Source organism: Schistocerca nitens, chromosome 4 (assembly GCF_023898315.1).
Source record: "Schistocerca nitens isolate TAMUIC-IGC-003100 chromosome 4, iqSchNite1.1, whole genome shotgun sequence".
NCBI classification, from domain to species: domain Eukaryota; kingdom Metazoa; phylum Arthropoda; class Insecta; order Orthoptera; family Acrididae; genus Schistocerca; species Schistocerca nitens.
The window spans coordinates 178945418-178971807 of NC_064617.1; the positions used below are offsets into that span (position 1 = coordinate 178945418).

The following is a 26390-nucleotide window of genomic DNA, read 5'->3' on the forward strand; positions in this document are numbered from 1 at the left end:
CACAATCATACACAACAAAATAAATGAAAACACAACTATGGAAGAGTTACAACTACTGGTTTATATAGGAGCACTCACTACACTAAATATACACACTAGGCAGAGATCAGAACCAACCAACACACAGAAGAAACCCACAAAACCAGCATGGCAACACAGGCTACAGATCAGAATAGAAAAACTGAGAAAAGACATCGGACAGCTAACACAATTTATAAGAAATGAAATGTCAGAAAAAAAAAAAAAACGAAAAAGGTTAGGTAAAATCTCACAACAAGAAGCGATTGAGCAATTAGATGAAAAGAAGCAGAAATTACAAGCATTGGCCAAATGACTTAGAAGATACAAAAAAAGTGAAAATAGAAGGAAACAAAACCAAACATTCAACACAAACCAAAAGAAATTTTACCAGACAATAGATAACACACACATTAAAATAGACAATCCACCAAACATAACAGACATGGAACACTTCTGGAGCAACATATGGTCAAACCCAGTACAACATAACAGGCATGCACGGTGGATACAAGCAGAAACAGACACATAAAAGATGATACCACAAATGCCTGAAGTGATAATTTTGCAACATGAAGTCACCCAAGCAATTAATTCTACTCACAATTGGAAAGCCCCTGGAAAAGATAAAATAGCAAATTTCTGGCTAAAGAAGTTCACCTCAACACATTCACATCTAACTAAATTATTTAATTATTATTTAATTATTTAGATATAAATTATTTGACACTTACATTGCAGACCCATACACATTCCCTGATACACTTACACAAGGAATAACTTATCTGAAACCTAAAGATCAAGCAGACACAGCAAACCCAGCTAAATATCGCCACATAACATGCCTACCAACAATATACAAAATATTAACTTCAGTCATTACACAGAAATTATTGACACATACAACACAGAACAAAATTATAAATGAAGAACAAAAAGGCTGCTGCAAAGGAGCACGAGGATGTAAAGAGCAACTGATAATAGATACAGAGGTGACATATCAAGCAAAAACTAAACAAAGGTCGCTGCACTACGCATACATTGATTACCAAAAAGCTTTTGATAGCGTACCCCACTCATGGTTACTACAAATATTGGAAATATAGAAAGTAGATACTAAATTGATACAGTTCCTAAACATAGTAATGAAAAATTGGAAAACCACACTTAATATCCAAACAAATTCAAATATCATCACATCACAGCCAATACAGATTAAGCGTGGAATATACCAAGGAGACTCATTAAGTCCTTTCTGGTTCTGCCTTGCTCTGAACCCACTATCCAACATGCTAAATAATACAAATTATGGATACAATATTACTGGAACATACCCACACAAAATCACACATTTGCTATACATGGATGATCTAAAACTACTGGCAGCAACAAATCAACAACTCAACCAATTACTAAAGATAACAGAAGTATTCAGCAATGATATAAATATGGCTTTTGGAACAGACAAATGTAAGAAAAATAGCATAGTCAAGGGAAAACACACTAAACAAGAAGATTACAAATTGGATAACCACAACGATTGCATAGAAGCGATGGAAAAAACAGATGCCTATAAATATCTAGGATACAGACAAAAAATAGGAATAGATAATACAAATATTAAAGAAGAACTAAAAGAAAAATATAGACAAAGACTAACAAAAATACTGAAAACAGAATTGACAGCAAGAAACAAGACAAAAGGTATAAATACTTATGCTATACCAATATTGACCTACTCATTTGGAGTAGTGAAATGGAGTAACACAGACCTAGAAGCACTCAGTACACTTACACGATCACAATGCCACAAATATAGAATACATCACATACATTCAGCAACAGAAAGATTCACATTAAACAGAAAGGAAGGAGGAAGGGGATTTATCGACATAAAAAACCTACATTATGGACAGGTAGACAATTTAAGAAAATTATTTCTAGAACGAGCAGAAACTAGCAAAATACACAAAGCAATCACTCATATAAATACATCGGCTACACCACTACGATTTCATAACCACCTCTACAACCCTTTAGATCACATAACATCAACAGATACAAAGAAAGTAAATTGTAAAAAGAAATCATTACATGGCAAGCACCTGTTTCATCTAACACAGCCACACATTGATCAAGACGCATCCAACACATGGCTAAGAAAAGGCAATATATACAGTGAGACGGAAGGATTCATGATTGCAACACAGGATCAAACAATAAACACCAGATATTACAGCAAGCATATTATTAAAGATCCCAATACCACAACAGATAAATGCAGACTTTGCAAACAACAAATAGAAACAGTGGATCACATCACAAGCGGATGTACAATACTAGCAAATACAGAATACCCCAGAAGACATGACAATGTAGCAAAAATAATACATCAACAGCTTGCCTTACAACATAAACTTATAAAACAACACGTTCCCACATACAAGTATGCACCACAAAATGTACTGGAGAATGATGAATACAAATTATACTGGAACAGAACCATTATAACAGATAAAACAACACCACATAACAAACCTGACATCATACTAGCCAATAAAAAGAAGAAATTAACACAACTAATCGAAATATCCATACCCAATACAACAAATATACAAAAGAAAACAGGAGAAAAAATTGAAAAATACATCCAACTGGCTGAGGAAGTCAAGGACATGTGGCATCAGGATAAAGTTGACATTATACCAATTATACTATCAACTACAGGAGTCATACCACACAATATCCACCAGTACATCAATGCAATACAGCTACATCCAAACTTATATATACAACTACAGAAATCCGTAATTATTGATACATGTTCAATTACCCGAAAGTTCCTAAATGCAATATAACACATACCGTACAGTTAAAAGGAAGCCACACTTGATCAAGGTCCGCGTCACTTTCCATTTTTGACCAGACATAACGCCTGAGAAAAGAATGAAATAATAATATTGAACACAAGGCATGCTACACTGCTGTGGAATGCATCACTATTGAGGCAGAACAGTCATTGGTTGAATGAGGCTTGCTTAGGTGGGCAGGGTTAATTGACTTGACTTTTGTAACAACCACTTCTCATGGGAATCCCATGAAACCAATGATAACTTACCTAATACTCCCAATAGCTTGTGTGGACCACCAGGGGGGTGGGGTATCTGCTTTTAACCAACAGTAGGTTTGTGAAACTTTCTGGCAGATTAAAACTGTGTGCCAGACCAAGACTCAAACTCTGGACCTTTACCCTTTGTGGGCAGGTGCTCTACCAACTGAGCTACCTAAGCATGACTCATGACCCATTCCCACAGCTTTAATTCTGCCAGTATCTTGTCTCCTACCTTCCAAGATTCACAGAAGCTCTCCTGCAAAACTTGCAAAACTAGCACTCCTGGAAGAAAGGGTTGTAGTGGGAAGCTCTCCTGCCTTCAATAGAACAAAGACTAGTAGCAGGATACTACCATGTTACATTCAGTTTACTGTTGTTTGGTGAGAAGAAGGTAGTATTGAATAACAGCCATTCCCATTTTTGTTAAGAGGATAGAAAGAATATCAAGTTCCTCAAACCTTTGCAAAGAATTCTAATCAAGTCTGCTCCAGCTCAACAGGCTAAGAGATTATCTACAATAAAGAGTGTAGGTAACTCTACCATTTCTTTGTGAATTGCAAAACATGCTCGTATTCTGTAAGGATTTTGTGACATACTACAACATCATTAATATAAATGTGAAAGAGTTACATGAAGAGTAGTAAAACACAACTTTCATGTAAATAAAAAATGTAATGAAGCAAGTAAACATCATTTTAGAAAAAAATTGTGGCATTATTTTGAATGGCATCTCACCTGCATGGCCAGAACACGCAGAGGCTAGATATACACACCACTGAACTTTCTCACAGAATCCACTTTGCTCTACAAGAGAAAATTGAGGGGGAAAAATATGAAAATGGTATGGGCCCAAGGAAAGAGTAAATGAAAAGAGGGTGCCTAAGAAGATGCACAATATGAAGATAGAAGGCAAGATACAAAGGCAGGTTCAAGAAACAAGTGCGTAAGCAGTGGAAGAAAGTGTTCAGAAGAGAGAAGTCGTGGCCAGAGTAGTAACAGACAGGTTGTGGGAAAACCAAAGAAGATGGAGAGTCTTGTTCCGAGCAGACACTGTCAATAGTAGGAAACTGTGTATGATATGATGATGATGATGACAGTTAGAAGTGAACTGAGTTGTGATATATGTTAGTCATCAGCTTATGGAACTCAATCCACATGTACATCCCCACAGGAGTGTATAAATTGCTGGGTTGATCAGCATATGTGGAGCATGAGTGGTGGCCATACGCCGAGGAGCAAAAGATTTGAGAGCTGAGAAGAACCTTTAAAGTCCCCTGTGATAAAGCAAAATGATGTTCAATGCTATGCAGCCTTCAAGCTTTACAACCTCTTTGGCCATGGCCCTGGCACTCTATGCAGGCGTAGATGACGAAAGTTGGCAGAAATACTTGCACCTGTAAAAAAACTTGAAAGGAGTAAATGTTAGTGCTCACACCTGCACCCAGAATGACAGTTTGTGTACCAGGCAGATTAATGAGAAATTTGTGTAGCATTGCACAAATAATAGCCCAAAAGTGACCCTGTGTACACAGCCATGTGGAGAGAGAGCCATAGCAAAGAACTATGAAAAATAAAAGCAGTTGGTTTTAAATCATTGGATCGTAGAACACTGTCATTGTCAGAATATTGTGTATTGTGTCACATGGTTTCATTTCCACTAGCGACTCAGTTTGAAGATGGCACTAAGGTTATTAGCTAAAATATCAGAAGAAGAAAGAGTACTGTCCGAGATGCACACCTGAAAGATGATTGAATATAATATACAGGATGTACTGTCTGTTGGATAGAGAGTAAATATGTTAATCATTGAGAGCTCCAGTGTTATGGGGTAATGGAACCCCTCATATAATAATTGGTAGGTTGGCCAAAAGAAGGCCAGTGTGTACTCAGTATGTTTACAAGCCAGTGGGTACTCAGTATGTTTACCAGGAGGTCTTGTCCAAGATGTGAAGGAGGCTCTGCCAGCGCTATTAAACGCATTGGGTGCAACTTATTTCAAATCGTAATTCATATCAGCACAAGAGATGTCCCTCACCTGGTTTCAGAAGCCGTTCCCTGTTTTTTGAGGTGGCTGACTGAATTCATGAAAACAGCTAATCCCACAGACATGGGGGAGGCACAGGTCATGATTGTACCCAGGACAAGTCATGGCACCCTGGCTTGCTGGTAGGCGGTGGCTTAAACCAGAGGCTCAGATGGTTCTGTGGTGGTCTTTTATGTAGAGTTCTTGACCTTCAGAATCAGATGGAAATTATAGGGTCCTTTCAACGAGTCAGGCATGCAAGACAGAAAAAGTAGCCACTCATGTGTGTTGTGCACATGCAGATTTTCTTATATTGGAGCAACTTATCCAGAGGCTTGACGGTGAATTCTAAAATCAGAGTGAATCAGACAGCTTAATAACAACAAACATTTTTTTTCTTGTAGTTCAGAAAGTGGATATTATAACATGGTAAAGTTAACTGGGGGGAACAACCATGGTAAACTCCCCGGAATAACCTCACATTTATAGTGCTCACTTAGTATTAAGAGAGGAAACTGGTTGTAGCCAGCAGTGAAATCCACATTGGAAGGATAGAATTCACATCAGTGATGGCAACATATTTATTAACATTAAGTATTCAATAATATCTCGTCAGTTTATTAAAGATCTCAACTTCAAAACTGTCTGGATCAAGATTCAAACATGAGTCAAACTTGGTAATAAGATACTTTTATAAATCAAGTGCTTCAAAAGCTGTAGGGGCAGAAGGCTTGTGAGAAAATCTGTAGAATATTGCTTGTAAATTTCCTTATCATATTATTGTAACAGGAGGAGTTTTCAACTTGGCAGCAATAGGGAGGGAGATTAACATGATTAAAACTTGTGCCAGGCACAGAGATTCGCGTGAAATTTTCCCGAACATCAGTTCAAGAAATTATTTTGAGCAGTTAGTTAGAGAACTGACTCTTGAAGGGAATCTCCTAGTAACTAACAGACCTGAACTTTTTGAGTCAGTTACCATAGAGAAGGGAATTGGTGACCATAAGATAGTTATTTTTGCTTGGCAAGTGTGGCAGGATACACTTTTTAGGTTACATGTCTAGTTAGCATCAACCTTGGTTATCATGGTTATCATGGTTATCACATTTAGCATTCAACCGCGATTTTTATATATATTTTAACAACGCGTTTCGAGAGACAATGCTCTCATCATCAGGTTGTAAAATCTATGTCGCGAAATTAAACGTACTAAAAAGACAAAATACCATCACCAATAGTTGGTGGGTCCATAGAGTAAAAAAGAATTAAAAGTATATTGGACTGTGGGTCCTCGTCTTACATTAAAGTTGTTGACGCAGGTCGATGGCCGTCCCATAGCTACCAAATATGCTGTCGACTGTGCCGGCTCGGGTGCTGTTTTCAGGAGACAGAGATGTGCATGAAAAAGGATAAAATTCAAAAGTACAAATTTTTCAGTATGGTATAGAAATATATGCACCTACCAAGGTTGTGAGGGATTAGAGATGGGGGATGATAAAGGCGATCTCTGATTCAATAGTTGTGTTACAGAATTGCTGTGAAAGCAAAGTGAGCTTCATCACAGATTTAAAGGAAAAGCTAAACAAAACCAAAATAAGAGTAAGGAGAACAAATTATTAAGTGTTCAGTGAATTCAAAAGCAAAATTTTGATCTGATGAAAATTCCAAAGAAGTCTTTTGTAAAGTCAGAAAATGTATCCAATCATATATACAGTCACTCAGTAATAATGCTGGCATTGAAACTGAAAATGACAAAGAGAAGGTTGAACCACTGAATTGGGCTATAAGAATTGTTTCACTCCCGAAAATTGTAATATGGTTCTTTTCAGTCTTGCAAAAACCCCTAAATGAGGTACTGAGATAAGTATCTACAAAATAAAAAATAGACTAAAATTATCCAACAGAGAAAAGGAAACTCAAACTGATGAGATACCTTTATTATTCTATATCTATTATGCGAAAGTAGTAGTTTAATGTAGATCTCTGGAGCAATGAAGGGTTGCAAGTGATTGAAAAAAGGCATGTGTCATTTTGTTTTGAATAGTGTTTCAAACAGGTGCACATAATTACAGGCCTATATTATTTTGTTGTTCTAAAATGAAAACTTCCCCTATGGGAATAATGATGGATTGTGAAACTCAACTTGCTCTGCTCCTCCGTGAGATCTGGAGGACAGTAGATAACAGTGGACAGGTTTATACCATGCTCCTTGACTTCTGGAAGTCATTCAGTACAGCTTTGAACTGTCACCTAGTGAGCAACATACAAACTTACAGAATACTGGACAAACTTTGTGAGCGGATTCAGGACTTTCCAGCAGATAAAACTGGACCTGTTGTTCTTAATTGGGTGAAATGATCAGGCTGAGAGTACCACAAGGGACTGATACAGAGCTGTGATGTGTTCACAGAAGCTCTGTGAAGCTTTTTGTGGCTGGTTCTGTTTTATATAGGAAAGCTGGAACTCCAGGAAAGTGCAGTGAAAAGCAAGAAGGTGTGGAGACAGTAAATGTTCGGTGTATCGAGGGTAGATGCTTGGTGCAGGGCCTGAAGATTCACCTTCAACATAAACAAATGTAACATATTGAGCATAAAATGGCAGAAAGATTCATTATTGTTCGATTATATTATTGGCAGTCAATCACTGAATTCAAAAACAATCAAAACATATCTGGGAGTAACCATCAGAATGGTCGAAAGTGTGATTGACCACATAAAAATGTCAGACAGAGATTTGTTGGAAGAGCCTTTACTCTCATGAACAAGGTAGCTTACAAAACTCTCATTCAACTGATTTTTTAGTATTTCTCATCAGTCTGGGACCCTGAGTAGACAGGTTTAACAGAGGAAATAGTGAATTATGAGTAGAACTCATAGGTTCATTTAGTTGGGGGGAGAACATCATGGAAATGTTCATCGAACTTCAGCGGAAGATTCTGCAAGATAGACATTGTGCATCACAAAGGGCTGTGCTGTTAAATTAACTGATAATTGTTCTTCCCATTAACCACTCACAATTGGAACAGGAAAGTGCATAAATCATGTTGTGAAAGGTGGCTTGTGGAGTATAGATGCACATCTAAGGTAATACCCCACAAGAAGCCAACCATTAGGCTGTGGTGGAGTGAGTGTTACTCAGAGGAAAAGACATCAAACTAACAAGAATATTGATAGAGACTTGCTCTTTAGCTTATGGTCATCTCCAGGGGGAAGGGGGAGGGGAGAGGGCTGTTGGGTGACAGTAGTTGCACTTATGCTGTATCAGTTTTTGTGTTAAAAATTTTCAATGGATTTTTTTTTTTATATTTGTAAAAGAGCACTGTGATCCACTTGGATAGAGAGACGCCTTCTGTTTTAGGTAAAACTGGCAAAAGGTGGAATCATTTTAAAGGTTTGTATATTGTCCGGACTCGTGACGTAATTATTGGGACAAATCTTGTAATGTGTGTGTCTTCTGTTGCTAATGGCATACATGATGAACAGTTCAGCAGTGACCAGATGAAGTTACCATGATCATTTGCTAAAATATTTTGCTTGTTGCACACAGAGGTCCAGCTGTACACCTGCGAAGTAATTTTTCATCCTTTTTTTTTGTCTCATTGTTAGTGGATCATATTTTAATCTGTCTCCAGGCACACCTGTGTTATCATTGTATCAGAGTTGTGTTTATCGACTTCCCATTCAGTGTAAAATTTGTTTAAAGACCATGTTTTTTTAACATCCACAAGGAGCCTCGTGTAAGTAATTCTTAAATTACCTTTAAGTTTTGTGTGTTTTATTTCTTTTAACCTCACTTGGCTTGTAATAAAAAAACATATGTGCTCTAATACGTGTCTTTTGTTCATAACAAACAAGGATTATTATCCAACAAAACTGACATCTGTTGTTGTTGATGAGTTAATTGAGAATGGGAAGTTCCACTGTGTAAATGCTAGGTGCCCTCAAATCTTTTTTCTACATATGACAGCAGCATCCTAGCATGGATTTGCCCTGGTTTATTTACAATGAGACAAACACAGGATTCTCATCAGAAATAGTGCAAGCTAACGTACATCTGTATTAAAAAGCAAAGTCCAATCCAAGCCATATCTAGATTCTGTCTATGACAAACACAGTCCACTCTCCACTTGCTGATCACTTCACAAATTACATTGTAACTGACTCAGACCAGCCCTGAAGTTTCTTATATGTCTTTTTTGGCATTGTCCTGACAGAGGGCCCTTCTGTAGACCAGTGCCCTCCCAGATAGAGGGGCCACAGTGGTCAACAGTAATGTTACACCAACTATTCGATTACCATAGTCGGGTGGGGCCACTACACTTCAAATCACTTAAGTGGGATATCTGGACGGTTTGTTAAAAAATAAATTTAAAAAAATAAAAAAGTTAGTGAACAGGACATTTTAATTTTGTGCTTAACTAAAGATAACTTTAATTGTGTAGTAACAGGTGCTGATAACAGAATTATAATCTACAAATGACATGTTACGTTATTTGGCCTTGCTGCATTTTTTTATAGTTGGCAGTTTCATAGAAGTACATACAGAGGTTTTAGATGATGAGTGCCAAAGAATTCATATACTGAAAGCTTCTGAGTCGTGGTATTTTCCAGGTTTATTCATAATGGACCTCCTCAAATATTTAGTGTTGATGAAGGCTCTGAGTGGGACAAACATCTGATCTTGAGCTCTGAAGAAAGGGCCAGTCTGCAGAGAAGAAGTGTAACCAATGCTCGTCGATTTGGGCTTGATCTGAGGGAATGGATCGATTCGCTTACTACAAAGTGAGTTTTTGCTTTAAATTCCTACAAACACAACCTGCTGTTCCCTGCCCAAGGCTCCCCTTCAACTCCATGCAATTATTTTCATGTTTCAAAATGAGAAGTTCAGTAGTTTGTAGATGGCATTGTTGAGTGCATCCTCTTATCATCGTCACATTCTACATTAGTCTTTGACTGAGATAAGACAAACCTTATTACTTTTCACATGAGTTGTAATCTTAGTAAATCATTTTTTACAGTCCACTATTAGCATATTTAACTACCAGTGTAAAGGTACTGGCTGTCACAATATCTATAAGCAAACTTTTGAATAATCTCTTGGTGTTTTAACTAAAATTTAATAATCCAGGTTAAATGTTAGTTTTCCTGTCAATGGCATGAGGACATTTGGAATAAGTAGTTTTCTTAATAGCTCATCCCTACCAAAAAAGTTTAAAAATGGAGGCTTATTATGTCTGAATTTGGGTTTCTGGTTAGGAATTCCTCAAGAGAAAATTATCTGCAGTAGCAGTGCGTGTAGTGCTAGAAGTTTAAAGATACTTGTACCCCACAAGCCACTATGAAGTGCATCGTAGTGAATTGTTATAAGAGGTACCATTGCAGGAAACCAGAGAGGTTGCTTAACTAGAAGAGAAGTGAAACATAAACTAGAAAGTAATTTGAGATAAGAAACATCAGACAAAGGCAACAGGTCATGGGAAAGTAAATAATTTCCTCAAGTTAATGACAAAAAAGAAAATGAAGCAATTTGTAGGATGTGGATGGGAATTAACTGTTTAAGTTGCTTAGGAATTAAAACAATGGGAAATACGAAGTAGCTGAAAGCAATGCTACTGGAAGGAAATTTGTAAAACATTGTTGCTGAGAGGACTAATATTGTATACAAAATCAAATAATGGAAAGTCCTGGATGGAATAACAATAATATGGAAAGGATAGATTGCTGCTCACCACATAGAGGAACCGTTGAGTCACAGACAGGCACAATGTAAAAGGATATTAAGCTCTCGGACAAAATCCTTCTTATGAAATTGAAAACACATACACACATTCACAACCTACTCAGTCACTCATGGCCAATGTCTCCAGGTGCTGGAGCCTGACTGACTCCAGTGCCTCGAGACAGTGGCCATGAGCGTGTCAGTTGTGTGTGTGTGTGTGTGTGTGTGTGTGTGTGTGTGTGTGTGTGTGTGTGTGTGTGTGTTTTCTATTTTGGAAGGACTTTGGCCGATAGCTTAATATTTTAGCAGTCTTTTTCATTGTGCCTACCTGTGACTTAACGCCTGCTCTGTGTAGTGAGTAGTAATGTATTTTTTCCATATTGTTGTTAATGATGCATACTGGAGTGTTTAATATATACTACAGTTCAGTATGTGTACATATTCCAGCCCAGCACACAGTATATAAGCTACTGATTCTGAAATAATTTTGTCCTGAGTTTACACTTATGTTGATAAGAATGGGAAACATCGTTGCACTTAATTGTTCTACTGTTTAATTTGAATGTTGAAGAAACACTGAAGGAACAATTCTCAGTGGAATGTTTATGGGGAGTGTGCACTAGTGCAAAGGTTCACCAGTGGCATTGCAGTAGAAACTAAAACTACATGAGATGCAGCTAATGCTAAGATAAATGTTAAATTTTAAGCCGACAGCAGTAGCAAGAAGTGGACAAATATTATGGAGAATAGGTGAGTAAAGAAGTCTATGGGAAACCCTTAATAACAGAAGAGATGTGCTTTGAATTTATGTATGAGGGTCAAACAATGCAGATGGCATGACCATGTTGAAATTCGTGTCAGTTGTGAATGAGAACTGAGGCTGGTTTGTGTGGCTATGGCTTGAGTAATTCAGTTTTAAAATGGAAACTGAAACCAAGTCAAGATGGACTACATGTAGTGACTAGTGTTTCTGCATCAAAATCTGTATGGGAATAGTTCAGTGGATCATAGCACAGAAGCAAGATGATCTCCTCATTTCTGTGAAGGTTGGGTAAGCACTGAGGACAACCCAACAATTGGAGGGCCATGAACTACAACAGGCTGCACCTCTCAGGTTACTGTTAATGATATTTTGAGAGAGGGTTGACAAAAAATGTGAGAAAATTGCATTTGAGGCCAGAAAGTCAATCACTTCACTTTACAGAATCACAACTGTAAAGTTAAACATGATAAAAGTTGCTGCCAGATGGGTTCCAAATGACCTGAGTGAAGAGTAGAAAGTAGATTGCAAAAGAATCTCAGAAGAATTGCTTCAACTTTATTGAACAGAAGGAGGACAGTTTCTGAAAAGATAGTTGCACTTGATGAAACCTGGATACAAGATTTTGAGCCAGAACTGAAGTCTCAGTTGTCACAATGGAAAAGTTCAAAATATCCATGCCCGATAAAATCTCACTGCCAACAATCATGTATGGAGTAAGAGCGTATGACATGAATGGAGTAATAGCTACAAATAGTGTGTCCTTTGGGATGTCTGTAATAGGCACATGCTACAGACTGTTTCTATAAAATGTTTTGCACCTGAAAATTCTCCAAAGAATGCCTGACATGCTGGTAGCTGGTGTCCTCATTTTACACAATAATGCAAGACTACATATTGCCCTACCAGTGAGAGAAATGCTCGACACCCACCGTCCTGATATGAGCCCACCGGTCTTCAATTTGTTTTCCAAATTGTAGGAACAACTCCATTGAAAATGTTTTGCTGCAATCGATGATGCTTCCAATGAGGTGATGCAAGTAATCAGACAGCTCAACAATGAAGGTGCCTTATATGCATTACAGAAGTTGCCAAAATGTTGAGAAGGTGTCATAAGCAAGAATGGAGATTATATTGAAGACCTGTAAAGGTATTTAGTAAAATACATTATTTTCTTCAGTTCTGTCTTACAGTGTACAGAACTTTTGAAATGATCCTAGTATTGCAATATCTATATATGTGGGAAGGCGGAACAGTTAAAAGGAAAAATTGCAGAAGACAAATACTGTAATACACAGCTCAGATTATCAAGGATATGGGGCACAGGAATTAATAGTTGAAGAGATATGTTCAAAATAGGAATAAATGGTAAACAGCAACAAATCCTTTTATGTATTGCTTCTACAAGACAAAAACAAAAGAAAAGAATAGAAAATTTAAAACTGTGGAAGGTCTTTACACTTTACGTGAAATAGTGTCCCAATATCATATTTAATTAATTTATAAATTTTAATAAATCTGCATATTATGTATCATTTTGTACTGTGGTTCCCCTAGAATTTTCTGTCAACTTTGGACCTAATGACTAGTTCTTTAATTTCCACATCAAATTTGTTTAGTTTTTAGTTCTATAAAGGATAGAGAGAAATAGCATGATTATCCATAGGACATTTCACAGGAAAACAATTCAGTAATAGATAATCCAAATTCGATATGATCTTAAGTAGTTTCTAAACTTGTAACTTGAGTATTAGATCAGCAAACTGATAAATACTTTTTTCACTTTCTTTACACATCTCATTTGATTTATATTTCATCCCCCGAGTGATAGCTAATAGCACCACCTGCTTTTAGTTAAGAGACCCAAAAAATGCACCATTTACGTACATTCTAGATATATTACAGCCCAGGCATGCTTACTTTTAACTATGACATTAATTTTTGCTGCCACAGTTTTGAATGTTTACTTTTTTCTTAATACTGTGCTGTTGTGCTTTACAGATTCTATAAAATTTTGGACAAGTGTGTCGACACAATGCAGAGACGACCTGATGCACTACTCTGTGGGAATTTGCAAATAGAACCTTGTGCTGCAACTTTTTGGAGCTCACTGTCTCCTGACCCAAAGTCTAGTATCACAACTATTGAGCCTGCAACGGGTCGACTGCACAGGTAAAGTGTCAGTGACTGTAATGTGTGACATAGGCTTTTTCATGACTTGCTTAAGGGGAATTTACACAAGCATATGAGCACATATCATAATCAGCAGTAAGGTTAAAGTTATTTGTAACAGTGCACTACACATAACATATGTTCAGGTGAAGAAGAGCATACTATCGAATTTTACATCACAGATGTCTGTGAGAATATTTACAAAAGTTCTCCATCTGAAAGTTGAAGAATGCTTGTGTAATTTCAAAGGGTAAGCTTACTTTTCAATGTCTCTAAAATTATTATTCTGAACTGCAGATAATTGATATGAAAGAAGAATACTCCAAATATCTTTCAGATCATTGTTAAGAATAAAATAAAAAGCTAGTATAAAGTAATATTTACATGAGCAAATAATTTAGACATGAAAGTGACAAATCATTAATAGAATTATGACAATTATTAATAGAAGCATTGAGTTGTTGACAGTCACGTGTAAAAGAATGAAAACTTTGTGCTCACATGCACCAACACACACTGAATACACAGTGCAGGAATGCCGGAATTGTGTGTGTGTGTGTGTGTGTGTGTGTGTGTGTGTGTGTGTGTGTGAGGGGAGGGGGGGGGGGGGAGGTTGCATGCTCTGCGTCAAAAAAGGATTTGTCCAAAAACTAGCAAGTGTGCATTCTTTTTTGTGTGCCTATCATTGACTCAACACTTTATTACTATTATTATTATTATTATTATTATTTACATTCTGCCAGAACTTCCCATACCATATTTATTTACAGGAACAATGTATGTTCACTGCCTGCAATTAGAATGATTTCACTGGTGCACATTCCTATCTTCTGCTTCTGTGGCCTCTTCCTCCCAGCCATCAGCCATTTGTCCCAAACCCTACACCCACTATCCACTTTCTGTCTCCTCCCACCCACTTCATTTGACACAAACACTCATCCCAGTTGAGCAGCAGAGCTGGCAAAATGTAGTCATCCAGGATATGGTATGTGTGTAGGTACGTGTGTGATAGTGTGTTCTATAGCTCTGAAGAAGGAATCATCCAAAAGCTCCCTGCCACCGTTGGATAAGCAGCTGCCAGCAGCAAGCCGTATACTCCTAGCTTACTTATTTGTTACATAGTTTAATTCTTAATTTCTTTGCATGTTTTTGGGTACTTGCATTGTTTAATTCATAAATTTCAGGCGTATTATAGTATTTGAGAGTTGTAGCATCGCACTTTAGTACCTGAACAGTGTAAAATCGCGTAGTCTCCTTCTGCTGCCGAGCAGTGTATCAGCAATGCACAAGTAGCAGCATTACTGCATTTACTAGGCAACCTTGTATTTTAATAACCATTTAAATTTTGTGTCGAATTGTTTGTGCCCTGCAGATTAGTTCAGACGTTCTTTGCACAACAGTTTTTAGCATAGATAGGGACTGTGACTGCTGTGTTCGGATGCGGGCTGAGTTGGCATCCCTTCGCTCCCAGCTTCAGGCAATGTTGGCTTCGGTCACGCAGCTTGAAGCTGTTGCCAATGGGCATCACTGTGGGGGTCCGAATGGGGGTTTGTCGGGGACGGCCAGCTCGTCCCATGCATCCTCTGATCGGACTACGGCTGTGGCTGCCCGGGATAGTGCTCACATTGAGGCTGACCCCTCACCCGTGGTAGAGTGGGAGGTCATCTCGAGGTGTGGCAGGGGGCGAAAGACATTCCGGAGGGCTGAACGGAAGGCCTCTCCAGTTTGTCTGACGAACCAGTTTCAGGCTCTGTCTCCGGCTGATACTGATCTTCTGCCGGACATGGCTGCTTGTCCTGTTCCAGAGGTTGCCCCTCAGTCTGCAAGATCCAGGCGGTCGCAGAGGGTGGGCTTACTGGTAGTTGGGAGCTCCAACGTCAGGCACATAATGGGGCCCGTTAGGGATATGGCAGCAAGAGAGGGGAAGAAAACCAATGTGCACTCCATGTGCATACCAGGGGGAGTCATTCCTGATGTGGAAAGGGTCCTTCCGGATGCCATTAAGGGCACAGGGTGCACCCATCTACAGGTGGTCACTCATGTTGGCACCAATGATGTGTGTCACTATGGATCGGAGGAATTCCTCTCTGGCTTCCGGCGGCTATCTGATTTCGTGAAGACTTCCAGTCTCGCTAGTGGGATGAAAACACAGCTCACCATCTGCAGCATCGTTGACAGGACTGACTGCGAACCTTTGGTACAGAGCCGAGTGGAGGGTCTGAATCAGAGGTTGAGACGGTTCTGTGACCGTGTGGGCTGCAGATTCCTCGACTTGCGCCACAGGGTGGTCGGGTTTCGGGTTCCGCTGGTTAGGTCAGGAGTCCTCTACACACAGCAGGCGGCTACACGGGTAGCAGGGGTTGTGTGGCGTGGACTGGGCGGTTTTTTAGGTTAGATGGTCTCGGGCAAGTACAGAAAGGGCAACAGCCTCAAAGGGTGCGGGGCAAAGTCAGGACATGCAGGGACCAAACAGCAATTGGTATTGTAATTGTAAACTGTCGAAGCTGCATCGGTAAAGTACCAGAACTTCAAGCGCTGATAGAAAGCACCGAAGCTGAAATCGTTATAGGTACGGAAAGCTGGCTTAAGCCAGAGATAAATTCTGCCGAAATTTTTACAAAGGCGCAGATGGTGCTTAGAAAGGATAGATTGCATGCAACCAGTGGTTGCGTGTTCGTCGCTGTTAGTAGTAGTTTATCCTGTAGTGAAATAGAAGTGGATAGTTCCTGTGAATTATTATGGGTGGAGGTTACACTCAACAACCGATCTAGGTTATTAATTGGCTCCTTTTACCAACCTCCCAACTCAGCAGCATTAGTGGCAGAACAACTGAGAGAAAATCTGGAATACATTTCACATAAATTTTCTCAGCATGTTATAGTCTTAGGTGGAGATTTCAATTTACCAGATATAGACTGGGACACTTAGATGCTTAGGACGGGTGGTAGGGACAGAGCATCGAGTGACATTATACTGAGTGCACTATCCGAAAATTACCTCGAGCAATTAAACAGAGAACCGACTCATGGAGATAACATCTTGGACCTACTGATAACAAACAGACCCGAACTTTTCGACTCTGTAAGCGCAGAACAGGGAATCAGTGATCATAAGGCCGTTGCAGCATCCCTGAATATGGAAGTAAATAGGAATATAAAAAAGGGAGGAAGATTTATCTGTTTAGCAAGAGTAGTAGAAGGCAGATTTCAGACTACCTAACAGATGAAAACGAAAATTTCTGTTCTGACACTGACAATGTTGAGTGTTTATCGAAAAAGTTCAAGGCAATCGTAAAATGCGTTTTAGACAGATACGTGCCGAGTAAAACTGTGAGGGACAGGAAAAACCCACCGTGGTTCAACAACAAAGTTAGGAAACTACTGTGAAAGCAAAGAGAGCTTCACTGCAAGTTTAAACGCAGCCAAAACCTCTCAGACAAACAGAAGCTAGATTGTGTCAAAGTTAGCGTAAGGAAGGCTATGCATGAAGCGTTCAGTGAATTCTAAAGTAAAATTCTATGTACCGACTTGACAGAAAATCCTAGGAAGTTCTGGTTTTACATTAAATCAGTAAGTGGCTCGAAACAGCATATCCAGACACTCCAGGATGATGATGGCATTGAAACAGAGGATGACACGCGTAAAGCTGAAATACTGAGCACATTTTTCCAAACCTGTTTCACAGAGGAAGACTGCACTGCAGTTCCTTCTCTAAATCCTCGCACAAACGAAAAAATGGCTGACATTAAAATCAGTGTCCAAGGAATAGAAAAGCAACTGGAATCACTCAACAGAGGAAAGTCCACTGGACCTGATGGGATACCCATTCGATTCTACACAGAGTACGCGAAAGAGCTTGCCCCCCTTCTAACAGCCGTGTACCGCAAGTCTCTAGAGGAACCGAAGGTTCCAAATGATTGGAAAAGAGCACAGGTAGTCCCAGTCTCCAAGAAGGGTCGTCGAGCAGAAGCGCAAAACTATAGACCTATATCTCTGACGTCGATCTGTTGTAGAATTTTAGAACATGTTTTTTGCTCACGTATCATGTCGTTTCTGCAAACCCAGAATCTACTCTGTAGGAATCAACATGGATTCCGGAAACAGCGATCATGTGAGACCCAACTCGCTTTATTTGTTCATGAAACCGAGAAAATATTAGATACAGGCTCCCAGGTAGATGCTATTTTCCTTGACTTCCGGAATCTGTTCGATACAGTTCCGCACTGTCGCATGATAAACAAAGTAAGAGCCTACGGAATATCAGACCAGCTGTGTGGCTGGATTGAAGAGTTTTTAGCAAACAGAACACAGCATGTTGTTCTCAATGGAGAGATGTCTACAGACATTAAGGTAACCTCTGGCATGCCACAGGGGAGTGTCATGGGACCATTGCTTTTCACAATATATATAAATGGCCTAGAGATATCGTCGGAAGTTCCATGCGGCTTTTTGCGGATGATGCTGTAGTATACAGAGAAGTTGCAGCATTAGAAAACTGCAGCGAAATGCAGGAAGATCTGCAGCGGATAGGCACTTGGTGCAGGGAGTGGCAACTGACCCTTAACATAGACAAATGTAATGTATTGCGAATACATAGAAAGAAGGATCCTTTATTGTATGATTATATGATAGCGGAAGAAACACTGGTAGCAGTTACTTCTGTAAAATATCTGGGAGTATGCGTGCGGAACGATTTGAAGTGGAATGATCATATAAAATTAATTGTTGGTAAGGTGGGTACCAGGTTGAGATTCATTGGGAGAGTGCTTAGAAAATGTAGTCCATCAACAAAGGAGGTGGCTTACAAAACACTTGTTCGACCTATACTTGAGTATTGCTCATCAGTGTGGGATCTGTACCAGGTCGGGTTGACGGAGGAGATAGAGAAGATCCAAAGAAGAGCCGTGCGTTTCGTCACAGGGTTATTTGGTAAGCGTGATAGCGTTACGGAGATGTTTAGCAAACTCAAGTGGCAGACTCTGCAAGAAAGGTGCTCTGCATCGCGGTGTAGCTTGCTGTCCAGATTTCGAGAGGGTGCGTTTCTGGATGAGGTATTGAATATATTGCTTCCCCGTACTTATACCTCCCGAGGAGATCACGAATGTAAAATTAGAGAGATTCGAGCGCGCACGGAGGCTTTCCAGCAGTCGTTCTTCCCGTGAACTATACGTGACTGGAACAGGAAAGGGAGGTAATGACAGTGGCATGTAAAGTGCCCTCCGCCACACACTGTTGGGTGGCTTGCGGAGTATAAATGTTGATGTAGATGTAGAACATTCTCAGTCTTGCTCATGTTTCAGTGCCTTAACTATACGGTGATTTGTTACCTGTACTCCTTTCATTGATTATATAAGTGTGCTGCTTTCACATTGCGCTAGTCTGCCCCCAATTTTGAATTTATTACCAGGTATTTTATTTTGTGAATGAGAATTACTGTGTAAGTAAGGGGACAGCAAAGATTGCTGTATAATTAAAGTAAACTATTCTCCAAATAGGCAGGTCCAGGAGTCTGTAATGCAGACTATTTCTTTACACTCGGAAGTAAAGGCCCAGTTCAAAATAGTAATTAACAAGAAAGTAATTGAACAGTTATCACATTTTAAATATTTGAGTGAATCATGAGCTATGATTAGATGAGAAACTGCACAAATTTCAAGTAATATGTAGAACTATAAACAGAACACTTAATTACAAAACTTGATACAGATACAAAAATTTAAGTTTTATAGAAATGTGGTGATACTGCTTTATGGAAGTGAAAGTTGGATAAATTAAAAGAAAAATTACAGCAAAATACAAACAGTAGTCATGAGATTTATGAAGCGAGTGAAGGCTACACAAGAAGAGATTTAATAAAGAATGAAAATGTTTCATATAAGGGGAAAGTGCTTGCTGTTAATGAGGAAGTAACTGAATAGACACCGGAGAAAAAAAGTGTGACTTGAATGAAAAATAAGACGCCCCCTAGAAATGCTGAACTACAACCTGAGGGGATGGATAGACACAGGTTGCCCAAGGAAATGATGTGGGGATGGTACAGGCACATGTCTAACCTTTGTAAATAAGATGATGGTGACATTAAAAATTGGAAATATGATAGCCGAAACATACATTTGTGTCAAAATGGGTGAGATGTTAATCGCAGGCAGCATGCACATATTGTAGAGGATAGGATTGTGCTTTGGTTCCGTGTTTTGTTAACATGTCTCACTACTACATTATTATACCAGCTGCAATTTGCACCAATTAATTTGATGATGAGACAGTGAATTCATATTCATTGACCAAAAGTTGTATCTACATCTACATGACTACTCTACAATTCACTGGCCTGGCTCCTATAATGTTACTCTGTTACATTGCATGATTATGTCATTACACAGATGAACACTTAACTAATATGGTTTTTGAGTAATAATTAGATTTAAATAAAGTCGAGAAAAGCTGATTGATAGATATTTATTCTCTTTTGTTACAGGTGATGACTGGGGTTACTTTTTAGGTATATTTCAAATTTGTGATCAACATGACATTCAAAAGCAATACTGAGAAGTCATTCCACTATTTAAGAGTCTCCTTCTAAAGCCATTTAAATATTTGACAGGCAATCATATACAAAATGAAAGCTTTAATGTCTGTTTGATTTTTAAATGGTCATTGTTATACAAAAATTTTAAAGATAAATTTGAAATGCCATATTTCTGTACCATGTGATATCCACTACTTGAGTTTAGCTTTGCTCAGATTACATATAAGATAGTTTACAATAAAAGTTTTCTATTAATTCATGAAATGTTTTGTGATAAGACATCAACATATGACCGGTGCTCATTGTACATGTATATATGTCAGATTTCATGAACTGCTCCTATGTAAATCTGTACCGTATTTTGAAGGGGTGTATAAAGTATTAATTCAGAGAAGTAATAATCATCAAATCCAACATGAAGCTCATAGCTGAATGTTGATTTGGTGAATATGTTATGTACTTACTGTGTAAGTTTGTTGACCTTTACTGTTAATGGAGAACATTAAAAATCTGACTACAAAAGTTAATTCCTCATTGTGCTGAATATATATATATACAGTATATAAATCAGTCATAATTCATGAATGCCTTAAAAAATAACATAAAACTGCAGATATTTGTTTCAGTTTCCTATAACCCAACGGATACTACCTTTGTACTGAGTGTGGTATTTGTTGTGATCCTTGTAGGCTCCTTATATTAGCTGATAATCTGATTTCAGATTCCTGATAACATATCAGAGAGAAAGCCTTGCACATCCTTAGATGTTGAAATGAGAAGAAGGAAATGGGTTTAGATTTAATGTTCTTTCAATGACAAGGTCATTAGAAACAGATAGTTGGTGTTAGATAATGAATACATCATTAAAATGAAATGATCATATGGCATTGTTGGCCGGGAGACCCAGCCTGGGGTTGTTTGGCTGCCTAGTGCAGATCTTTTTATTTGATGCCACATTGGTGATTTGCACATTGATGATGTTGATGACAACATAACACTCAGGCCCTGCGCAGATAAAAATCTACAACTTGGACGGGATTAAAACTTGGGCCCTCCTGCATGGCAACCAGCTGCACTGATCACTCAGTCACAGAGATGGACAAATACATCATTATATTGATGGGAGAATAGAGAGGATGAAATCTGGTGCTGACACAATAGTAGCAGCATTAAAATCACTGATCTTAACTCAATGAATGAATGCCTTATGACTTAATCAAATAAGGCACTACATAGCACAGGATTTAATGAAGATAGCAGAATCTTCTTTTTACTGTGTGACAGTGGGTGGACACACAAAAAGGTTGACAACAGTAATAGTTTTCATAACCAGCATTTTTCCTCATTCAGTAAGAGGGAAAACAGAACTATTCAACACTTAAATAGGAAATAAGCCTGATACCTGGGATCAAGACAGCAGAATAGGATCAGAAGGGAATCAGTTTGTTGGATTGTAGAGTTTCCTCTAATCCATTACAGTGAAACCTCTTTATAACGTTCCTCCATATAATGTTTTCCTCTATGTTACATCTGGTTTTTTTTTTTTTTTTCGGTCCCGACTAAAAGCCCATATAACCAATGTTAAATTTTCGTCTTTACTGTGTTTCCTCTATGTTACTATTTCCTCCATGTAACGCTCATACTTTTGAAACCCTGGTCAATTATTTACCTCTTTATAATGTTTAAGTGACTGGATGTAGATGCATAATTTTCCATTCTGTGGATTCACAGTTTGCACCGGCTCGGAAAGCCCATGCTCAGCATGTTTCATAGTCAGCGGAAGAACCTGGTCACATGACATGTGACACACATTCTGCTTGCGATCTTTTTGGCACCATTTACTTTCACCATCCACCTACCGGGCCCCATCTTTTAATTACAAAAAAACTAATCATTTGATACATTGATCATTTGAAATGAATATCATATTACAGTGTTGTGAAAATTTAAAATGTCATCTATGGCACCATTTGTCAAAGCTGATTAGTGGTATCTCGATCTTCAGTAATGCCCTATAATTATTATTTGGAAGCCTTCCTCTTTATAGTGTTTTCCTCTATACAGTGTTCAGAATTTGTGGTCCCTTGAAAAACATTATATAGATGTTTCACTGTATATTTTTTGACAGATGAAGGGACCCCTGGCCCCAAACAGTAGACTTTCTGTCAACTTTTCTTTGATTTTTTAAGCTGTGCTAATTCTTTGCAAATGTTTTTTTCCTAAATTTATTCAATATAGAATTGAGCAATGTTTTACAGCAAAAAAGTAAGAGTTACATCTTCTTAATGGCCCACATAGATGATTAAAAATTTGTCAAGTTTCACATTATTTGCCACTCTGGGGTTTCGTTTGGTGTGTTTGTCAAATTTATGCTTCGTTTGACATATTGTAGAAAGTTTGATTATGGCCAGTTTGACAAACAGTTTCGACTGCTTATGCATGTATTTGTTGAACAATAGTCAATTGGTATTGTCTGTAACTGGGAGATATCTGGCAACTGGAAGAGATTTCAGGGATTTAAAGTGTGTATCTTACATTGCATCTTGTATGTTGCCCACCAGTGTCAAAATATTTCATGACACGATACATACAGCATGACACTGCTTAAAAAGTGATATCAAATTGTTTGCTGTGTTGTGCATTTGTTCGAGAAACCAAACAGTGAATTTGACAGACAAGTTTTATTGTTTACAGTGGCCTTTAACAGATGAATACTGTGTAATCCCAAATCACCTAAATACATATACCAAACAACCCACAGAGAAGTATCAGTCTGTCAGATAATCTGTTCCCCGTCTAGGTTCGAACCTGGTCTTCATGTAGTTTTCACTTATAGAGAAAAATATTTTATTTCCTAAACACATCAGAACCTTTTCATGTGAGCCAATCTGTCATTTGAAGATAATTCTGTGACGCCAGAAGATCTGGATCAGAAATTAATGCATTCCTTTGTGCACTGAATCTGCAACTCAGTCTTTGTCTTTCTCACATGATATTCTGTCTTACATGATTATTTTATTGCAAAACTGTGTCTGAGCCACCCAGATAAATGGCCTGGTTATAAGTGTGTTTGTTCAGATTGAACTCATTATGAGGTGCTAAAAATCCTGCTAGGGTGAAGATCATCTAGGAGACAAGTATATCAGAGATTTTGCTCCACAGTTATCAGTTTGTAATTAATATGATGCAGAGCTTCAGATGACTCTCCTTAATAACTGATTGGCTGAACTTTTTGTATTAATTCTCACATCAAGTCAGTGTCAAAAGTATTACAACGATAGACCACTAACCACCCTCAGCATTTTATAAGAGCAGAGATGTTGTTTCAAGGGATACAGAAAATATTAATGAATTATAATGAATCATTTATTTCAGTCACAGTTGCAAAATGATACAGGTGATCATCACTAGTTTCAACGGTTAGGTGACCATCATCAAATTTTGAGTGGTTGGTTACTGTTTAACATATTGTGAGTGTCAAATCACTGTGTCAACATTAAAATAGCCTAATGGCCAAAACCAATCACCATCACATTTATTGTTTTGCAGCTGTGACTGAAATAAATAATCATTATAATTTTAATGGTTAATTGTCAAGTGGCAGACACTAACAGAAACAGAATGGAGGGCTTAGGTTTTAGCTTTTCCTCAGAGCTACTAACAGTTATCAGAACTTGTCTTCTGATTATCCTTAATGGTTCTGAATGATAATGGCAGTTCAGTAACTTAGCTGACATATCCATTCTTCATCTGTGCTTGCCACCATTTAGGACTTTGAGGTAAGTGCTGGCCTGTGCTCCATCATAAGCATTCAGTTGCCTCTCCCACTTGATCAATAATAAAAGTAGTTCTTTGCCACAGCAGAAACTTCTTTTAAATGTAATCAGTCACTGAGGAAGACCAAAATATTGATAGGAAAGATGACTGTAGCTGTTTTTCCGTTATTATAATTACATTGTTACAAAACATGCAAGTAACACTTCAAATGGGTTTTGCAAGTTATCAATGCATACTAATTTTTTGGGAAACAAAGTTTTAGTACCTTGGTTCTTGTTATGTTTGTAGTAAAAGCTGAATTTAAATTTCCAACTTCCATAAACAAATAGTAACAGCTGTGTGAGGGAAACATCTGCCAACTACCATTAAAGAGATGTGCATATCTAATTCAAAACACTATAAATGTCATAGTTTCCATCAAGTTAGTTTTCTTATTTATAACAGTCAAATGATTAAGAGATAACTGTGGCACATTCTCCAGACTAGCATGATTTTGTGGTTGTGCAGCGCAGAAAAAGAATTTTGATTTTCCTCAATGAAAACAACGTCCTCGGCTAATTACTGTTTTCATAAGTATCAAATATGTTTTCCATTGAATACTATTTTCCTCTGCTCTCACCTTAAGAATCACAAGAAAATATCAGACATCTTTAACATATTTTAAAGAATGAGATGTATTGATGTAGTCAGGCAGTTATTCTGGCTATATTACTTGTATTCATGTGCATCTCAAGGCCTAAAGTCACCATTTCACTTTTTCCATGTGCAAAACTTAAATATTTCATGTATATATTCAGCACAGAGACATATTTCTCTTTCATTATATAAAAAATGTTTTATTGTGTACATCAGGGAGTTGTCTACTGTTATCAAGGAATATATATGAAGTACTGATAATTTTATATGAGGCAGATGATTTGGGACTTACTATAGTTTTGAATATCTCACCGAATATGTTGGTTTTTATTTAGCATGTTATGTGACATTTGTTACTCAACACTAGTTTAGAATGAGTGTTCCTTAGTCATAGCCATTTTTTCAGTGCCATACAGCTTTCATACTGTAAGACATTAAATGTCGATTTTATGTATTGTATTATTCATTTAAAGTCTTTAAAGTTTTGATAAGAATGTTTAAATTATTTGTGATCTGATGATGACTGTTGAATGTATGAGACTGTCATGTGATTTATTGTACATTATGGGAAATTAATATGTTTTATATTCAAGTACATAAATGTAATTTATACAAATGAAAAAACTGACATTTTTCATACATATGTATTTTAATAAATGCTCATAAAAGAACAACTTCACTATAAATATATGTTAATTATTTATTAGTTCCTTTCCTTACACTTAAACATATTGCTTTAATAATTTCAGGCAGTGCACATATTAAGATATTAAAAAATGGTTATTTGTGTGTCATGATCGTACAAAACAAGATTCCACATTGGCTATGTGCACAGCACTTCAATTGTCCTAATAAAATGTTCACTCACTTAATAGTAACATCTCTTATAACTATCCAGCTACCTGTGCTAAATGCCTGTCCCTCGGAGCCGGGATCCGGAGCGGCCTGTGCTGCCCAACCGTCCTGTGCTGAATACTTATGGACTGATTACGACACACGCAGAGCCAGCGTGAAGTTTTGGTGGCTTTGAGCTGTAATATCTTGGGCAATAGTTTTTGTAAAGAAACCAAATTTGGCCATCTTGTTCAACTTTATGCGCTCTCTTAAGGATAATAATGAAAATAATTTTACGAGCCATATTGAGCCAGAAAATTGTAGGTAAAATCGGCCAAAAAAAATAGGCGTTTGAAAAAATTTGGCTTCTTGCATCTCCTGGACAAATGCTATGATGAAGGCTCTCAGATATAAAGTTTCATTTTTGTAGCACTTTCCAGTACTGAATGAATTAAGCACAAAATTGAAGATTTTGTAAAAACGTCAAAAATGCGGTATTTTATTTCTGATTATGCTAAAAAGAAAAAAAAAAGTGTGTTCTTTAAAGCATTCCAAGCTGTATAATTGGAATGAAAGGTGGACGTGAAAACCAGGTCCGAAAACAATGTAAACTTTGGATTCATATGATGATGATGAAATTTAGAGTACAATAGATTAATAGCACAAAGATGTGGGATAAAATTTTTATTCCCTACTATTTTCCAATAATCTACAAATTAGTGGGAAAGACGTTGATTTTTATGGAAAGGTGAAAGCAGGATATATTCGATACTCCCTTTACAAATACCTTTTTGTATTAATGCTTCAAAGCT

At 37.7% G+C, this 26390-nt stretch overlaps 1 protein-coding gene across 1 annotated transcript in view; it reads left to right on the top strand.

The window, feature by feature from the left end:
- The window catches only part of LOC126253445 (xylosyltransferase oxt), a 114210-nt gene extending 88795 nt beyond the window's left edge, over positions 1 to 25415 (top strand). The window contains exons 14-16 of the mRNA XM_049954790.1: positions 9764 to 9934; positions 13633 to 13803; positions 20281 to 25415. Coding sequence (XP_049810747.1) covers positions 9764 to 9934; positions 13633 to 13803; positions 20281 to 20284 — 346 coding nt within the window. The 3' untranslated portion in view covers positions 20285 to 25415. The remainder of the gene's footprint in view (positions 1 to 9763; positions 9935 to 13632; positions 13804 to 20280) is intronic.
- The last annotated feature ends 975 nt before the right edge of the window (positions 25416 to 26390 follow it).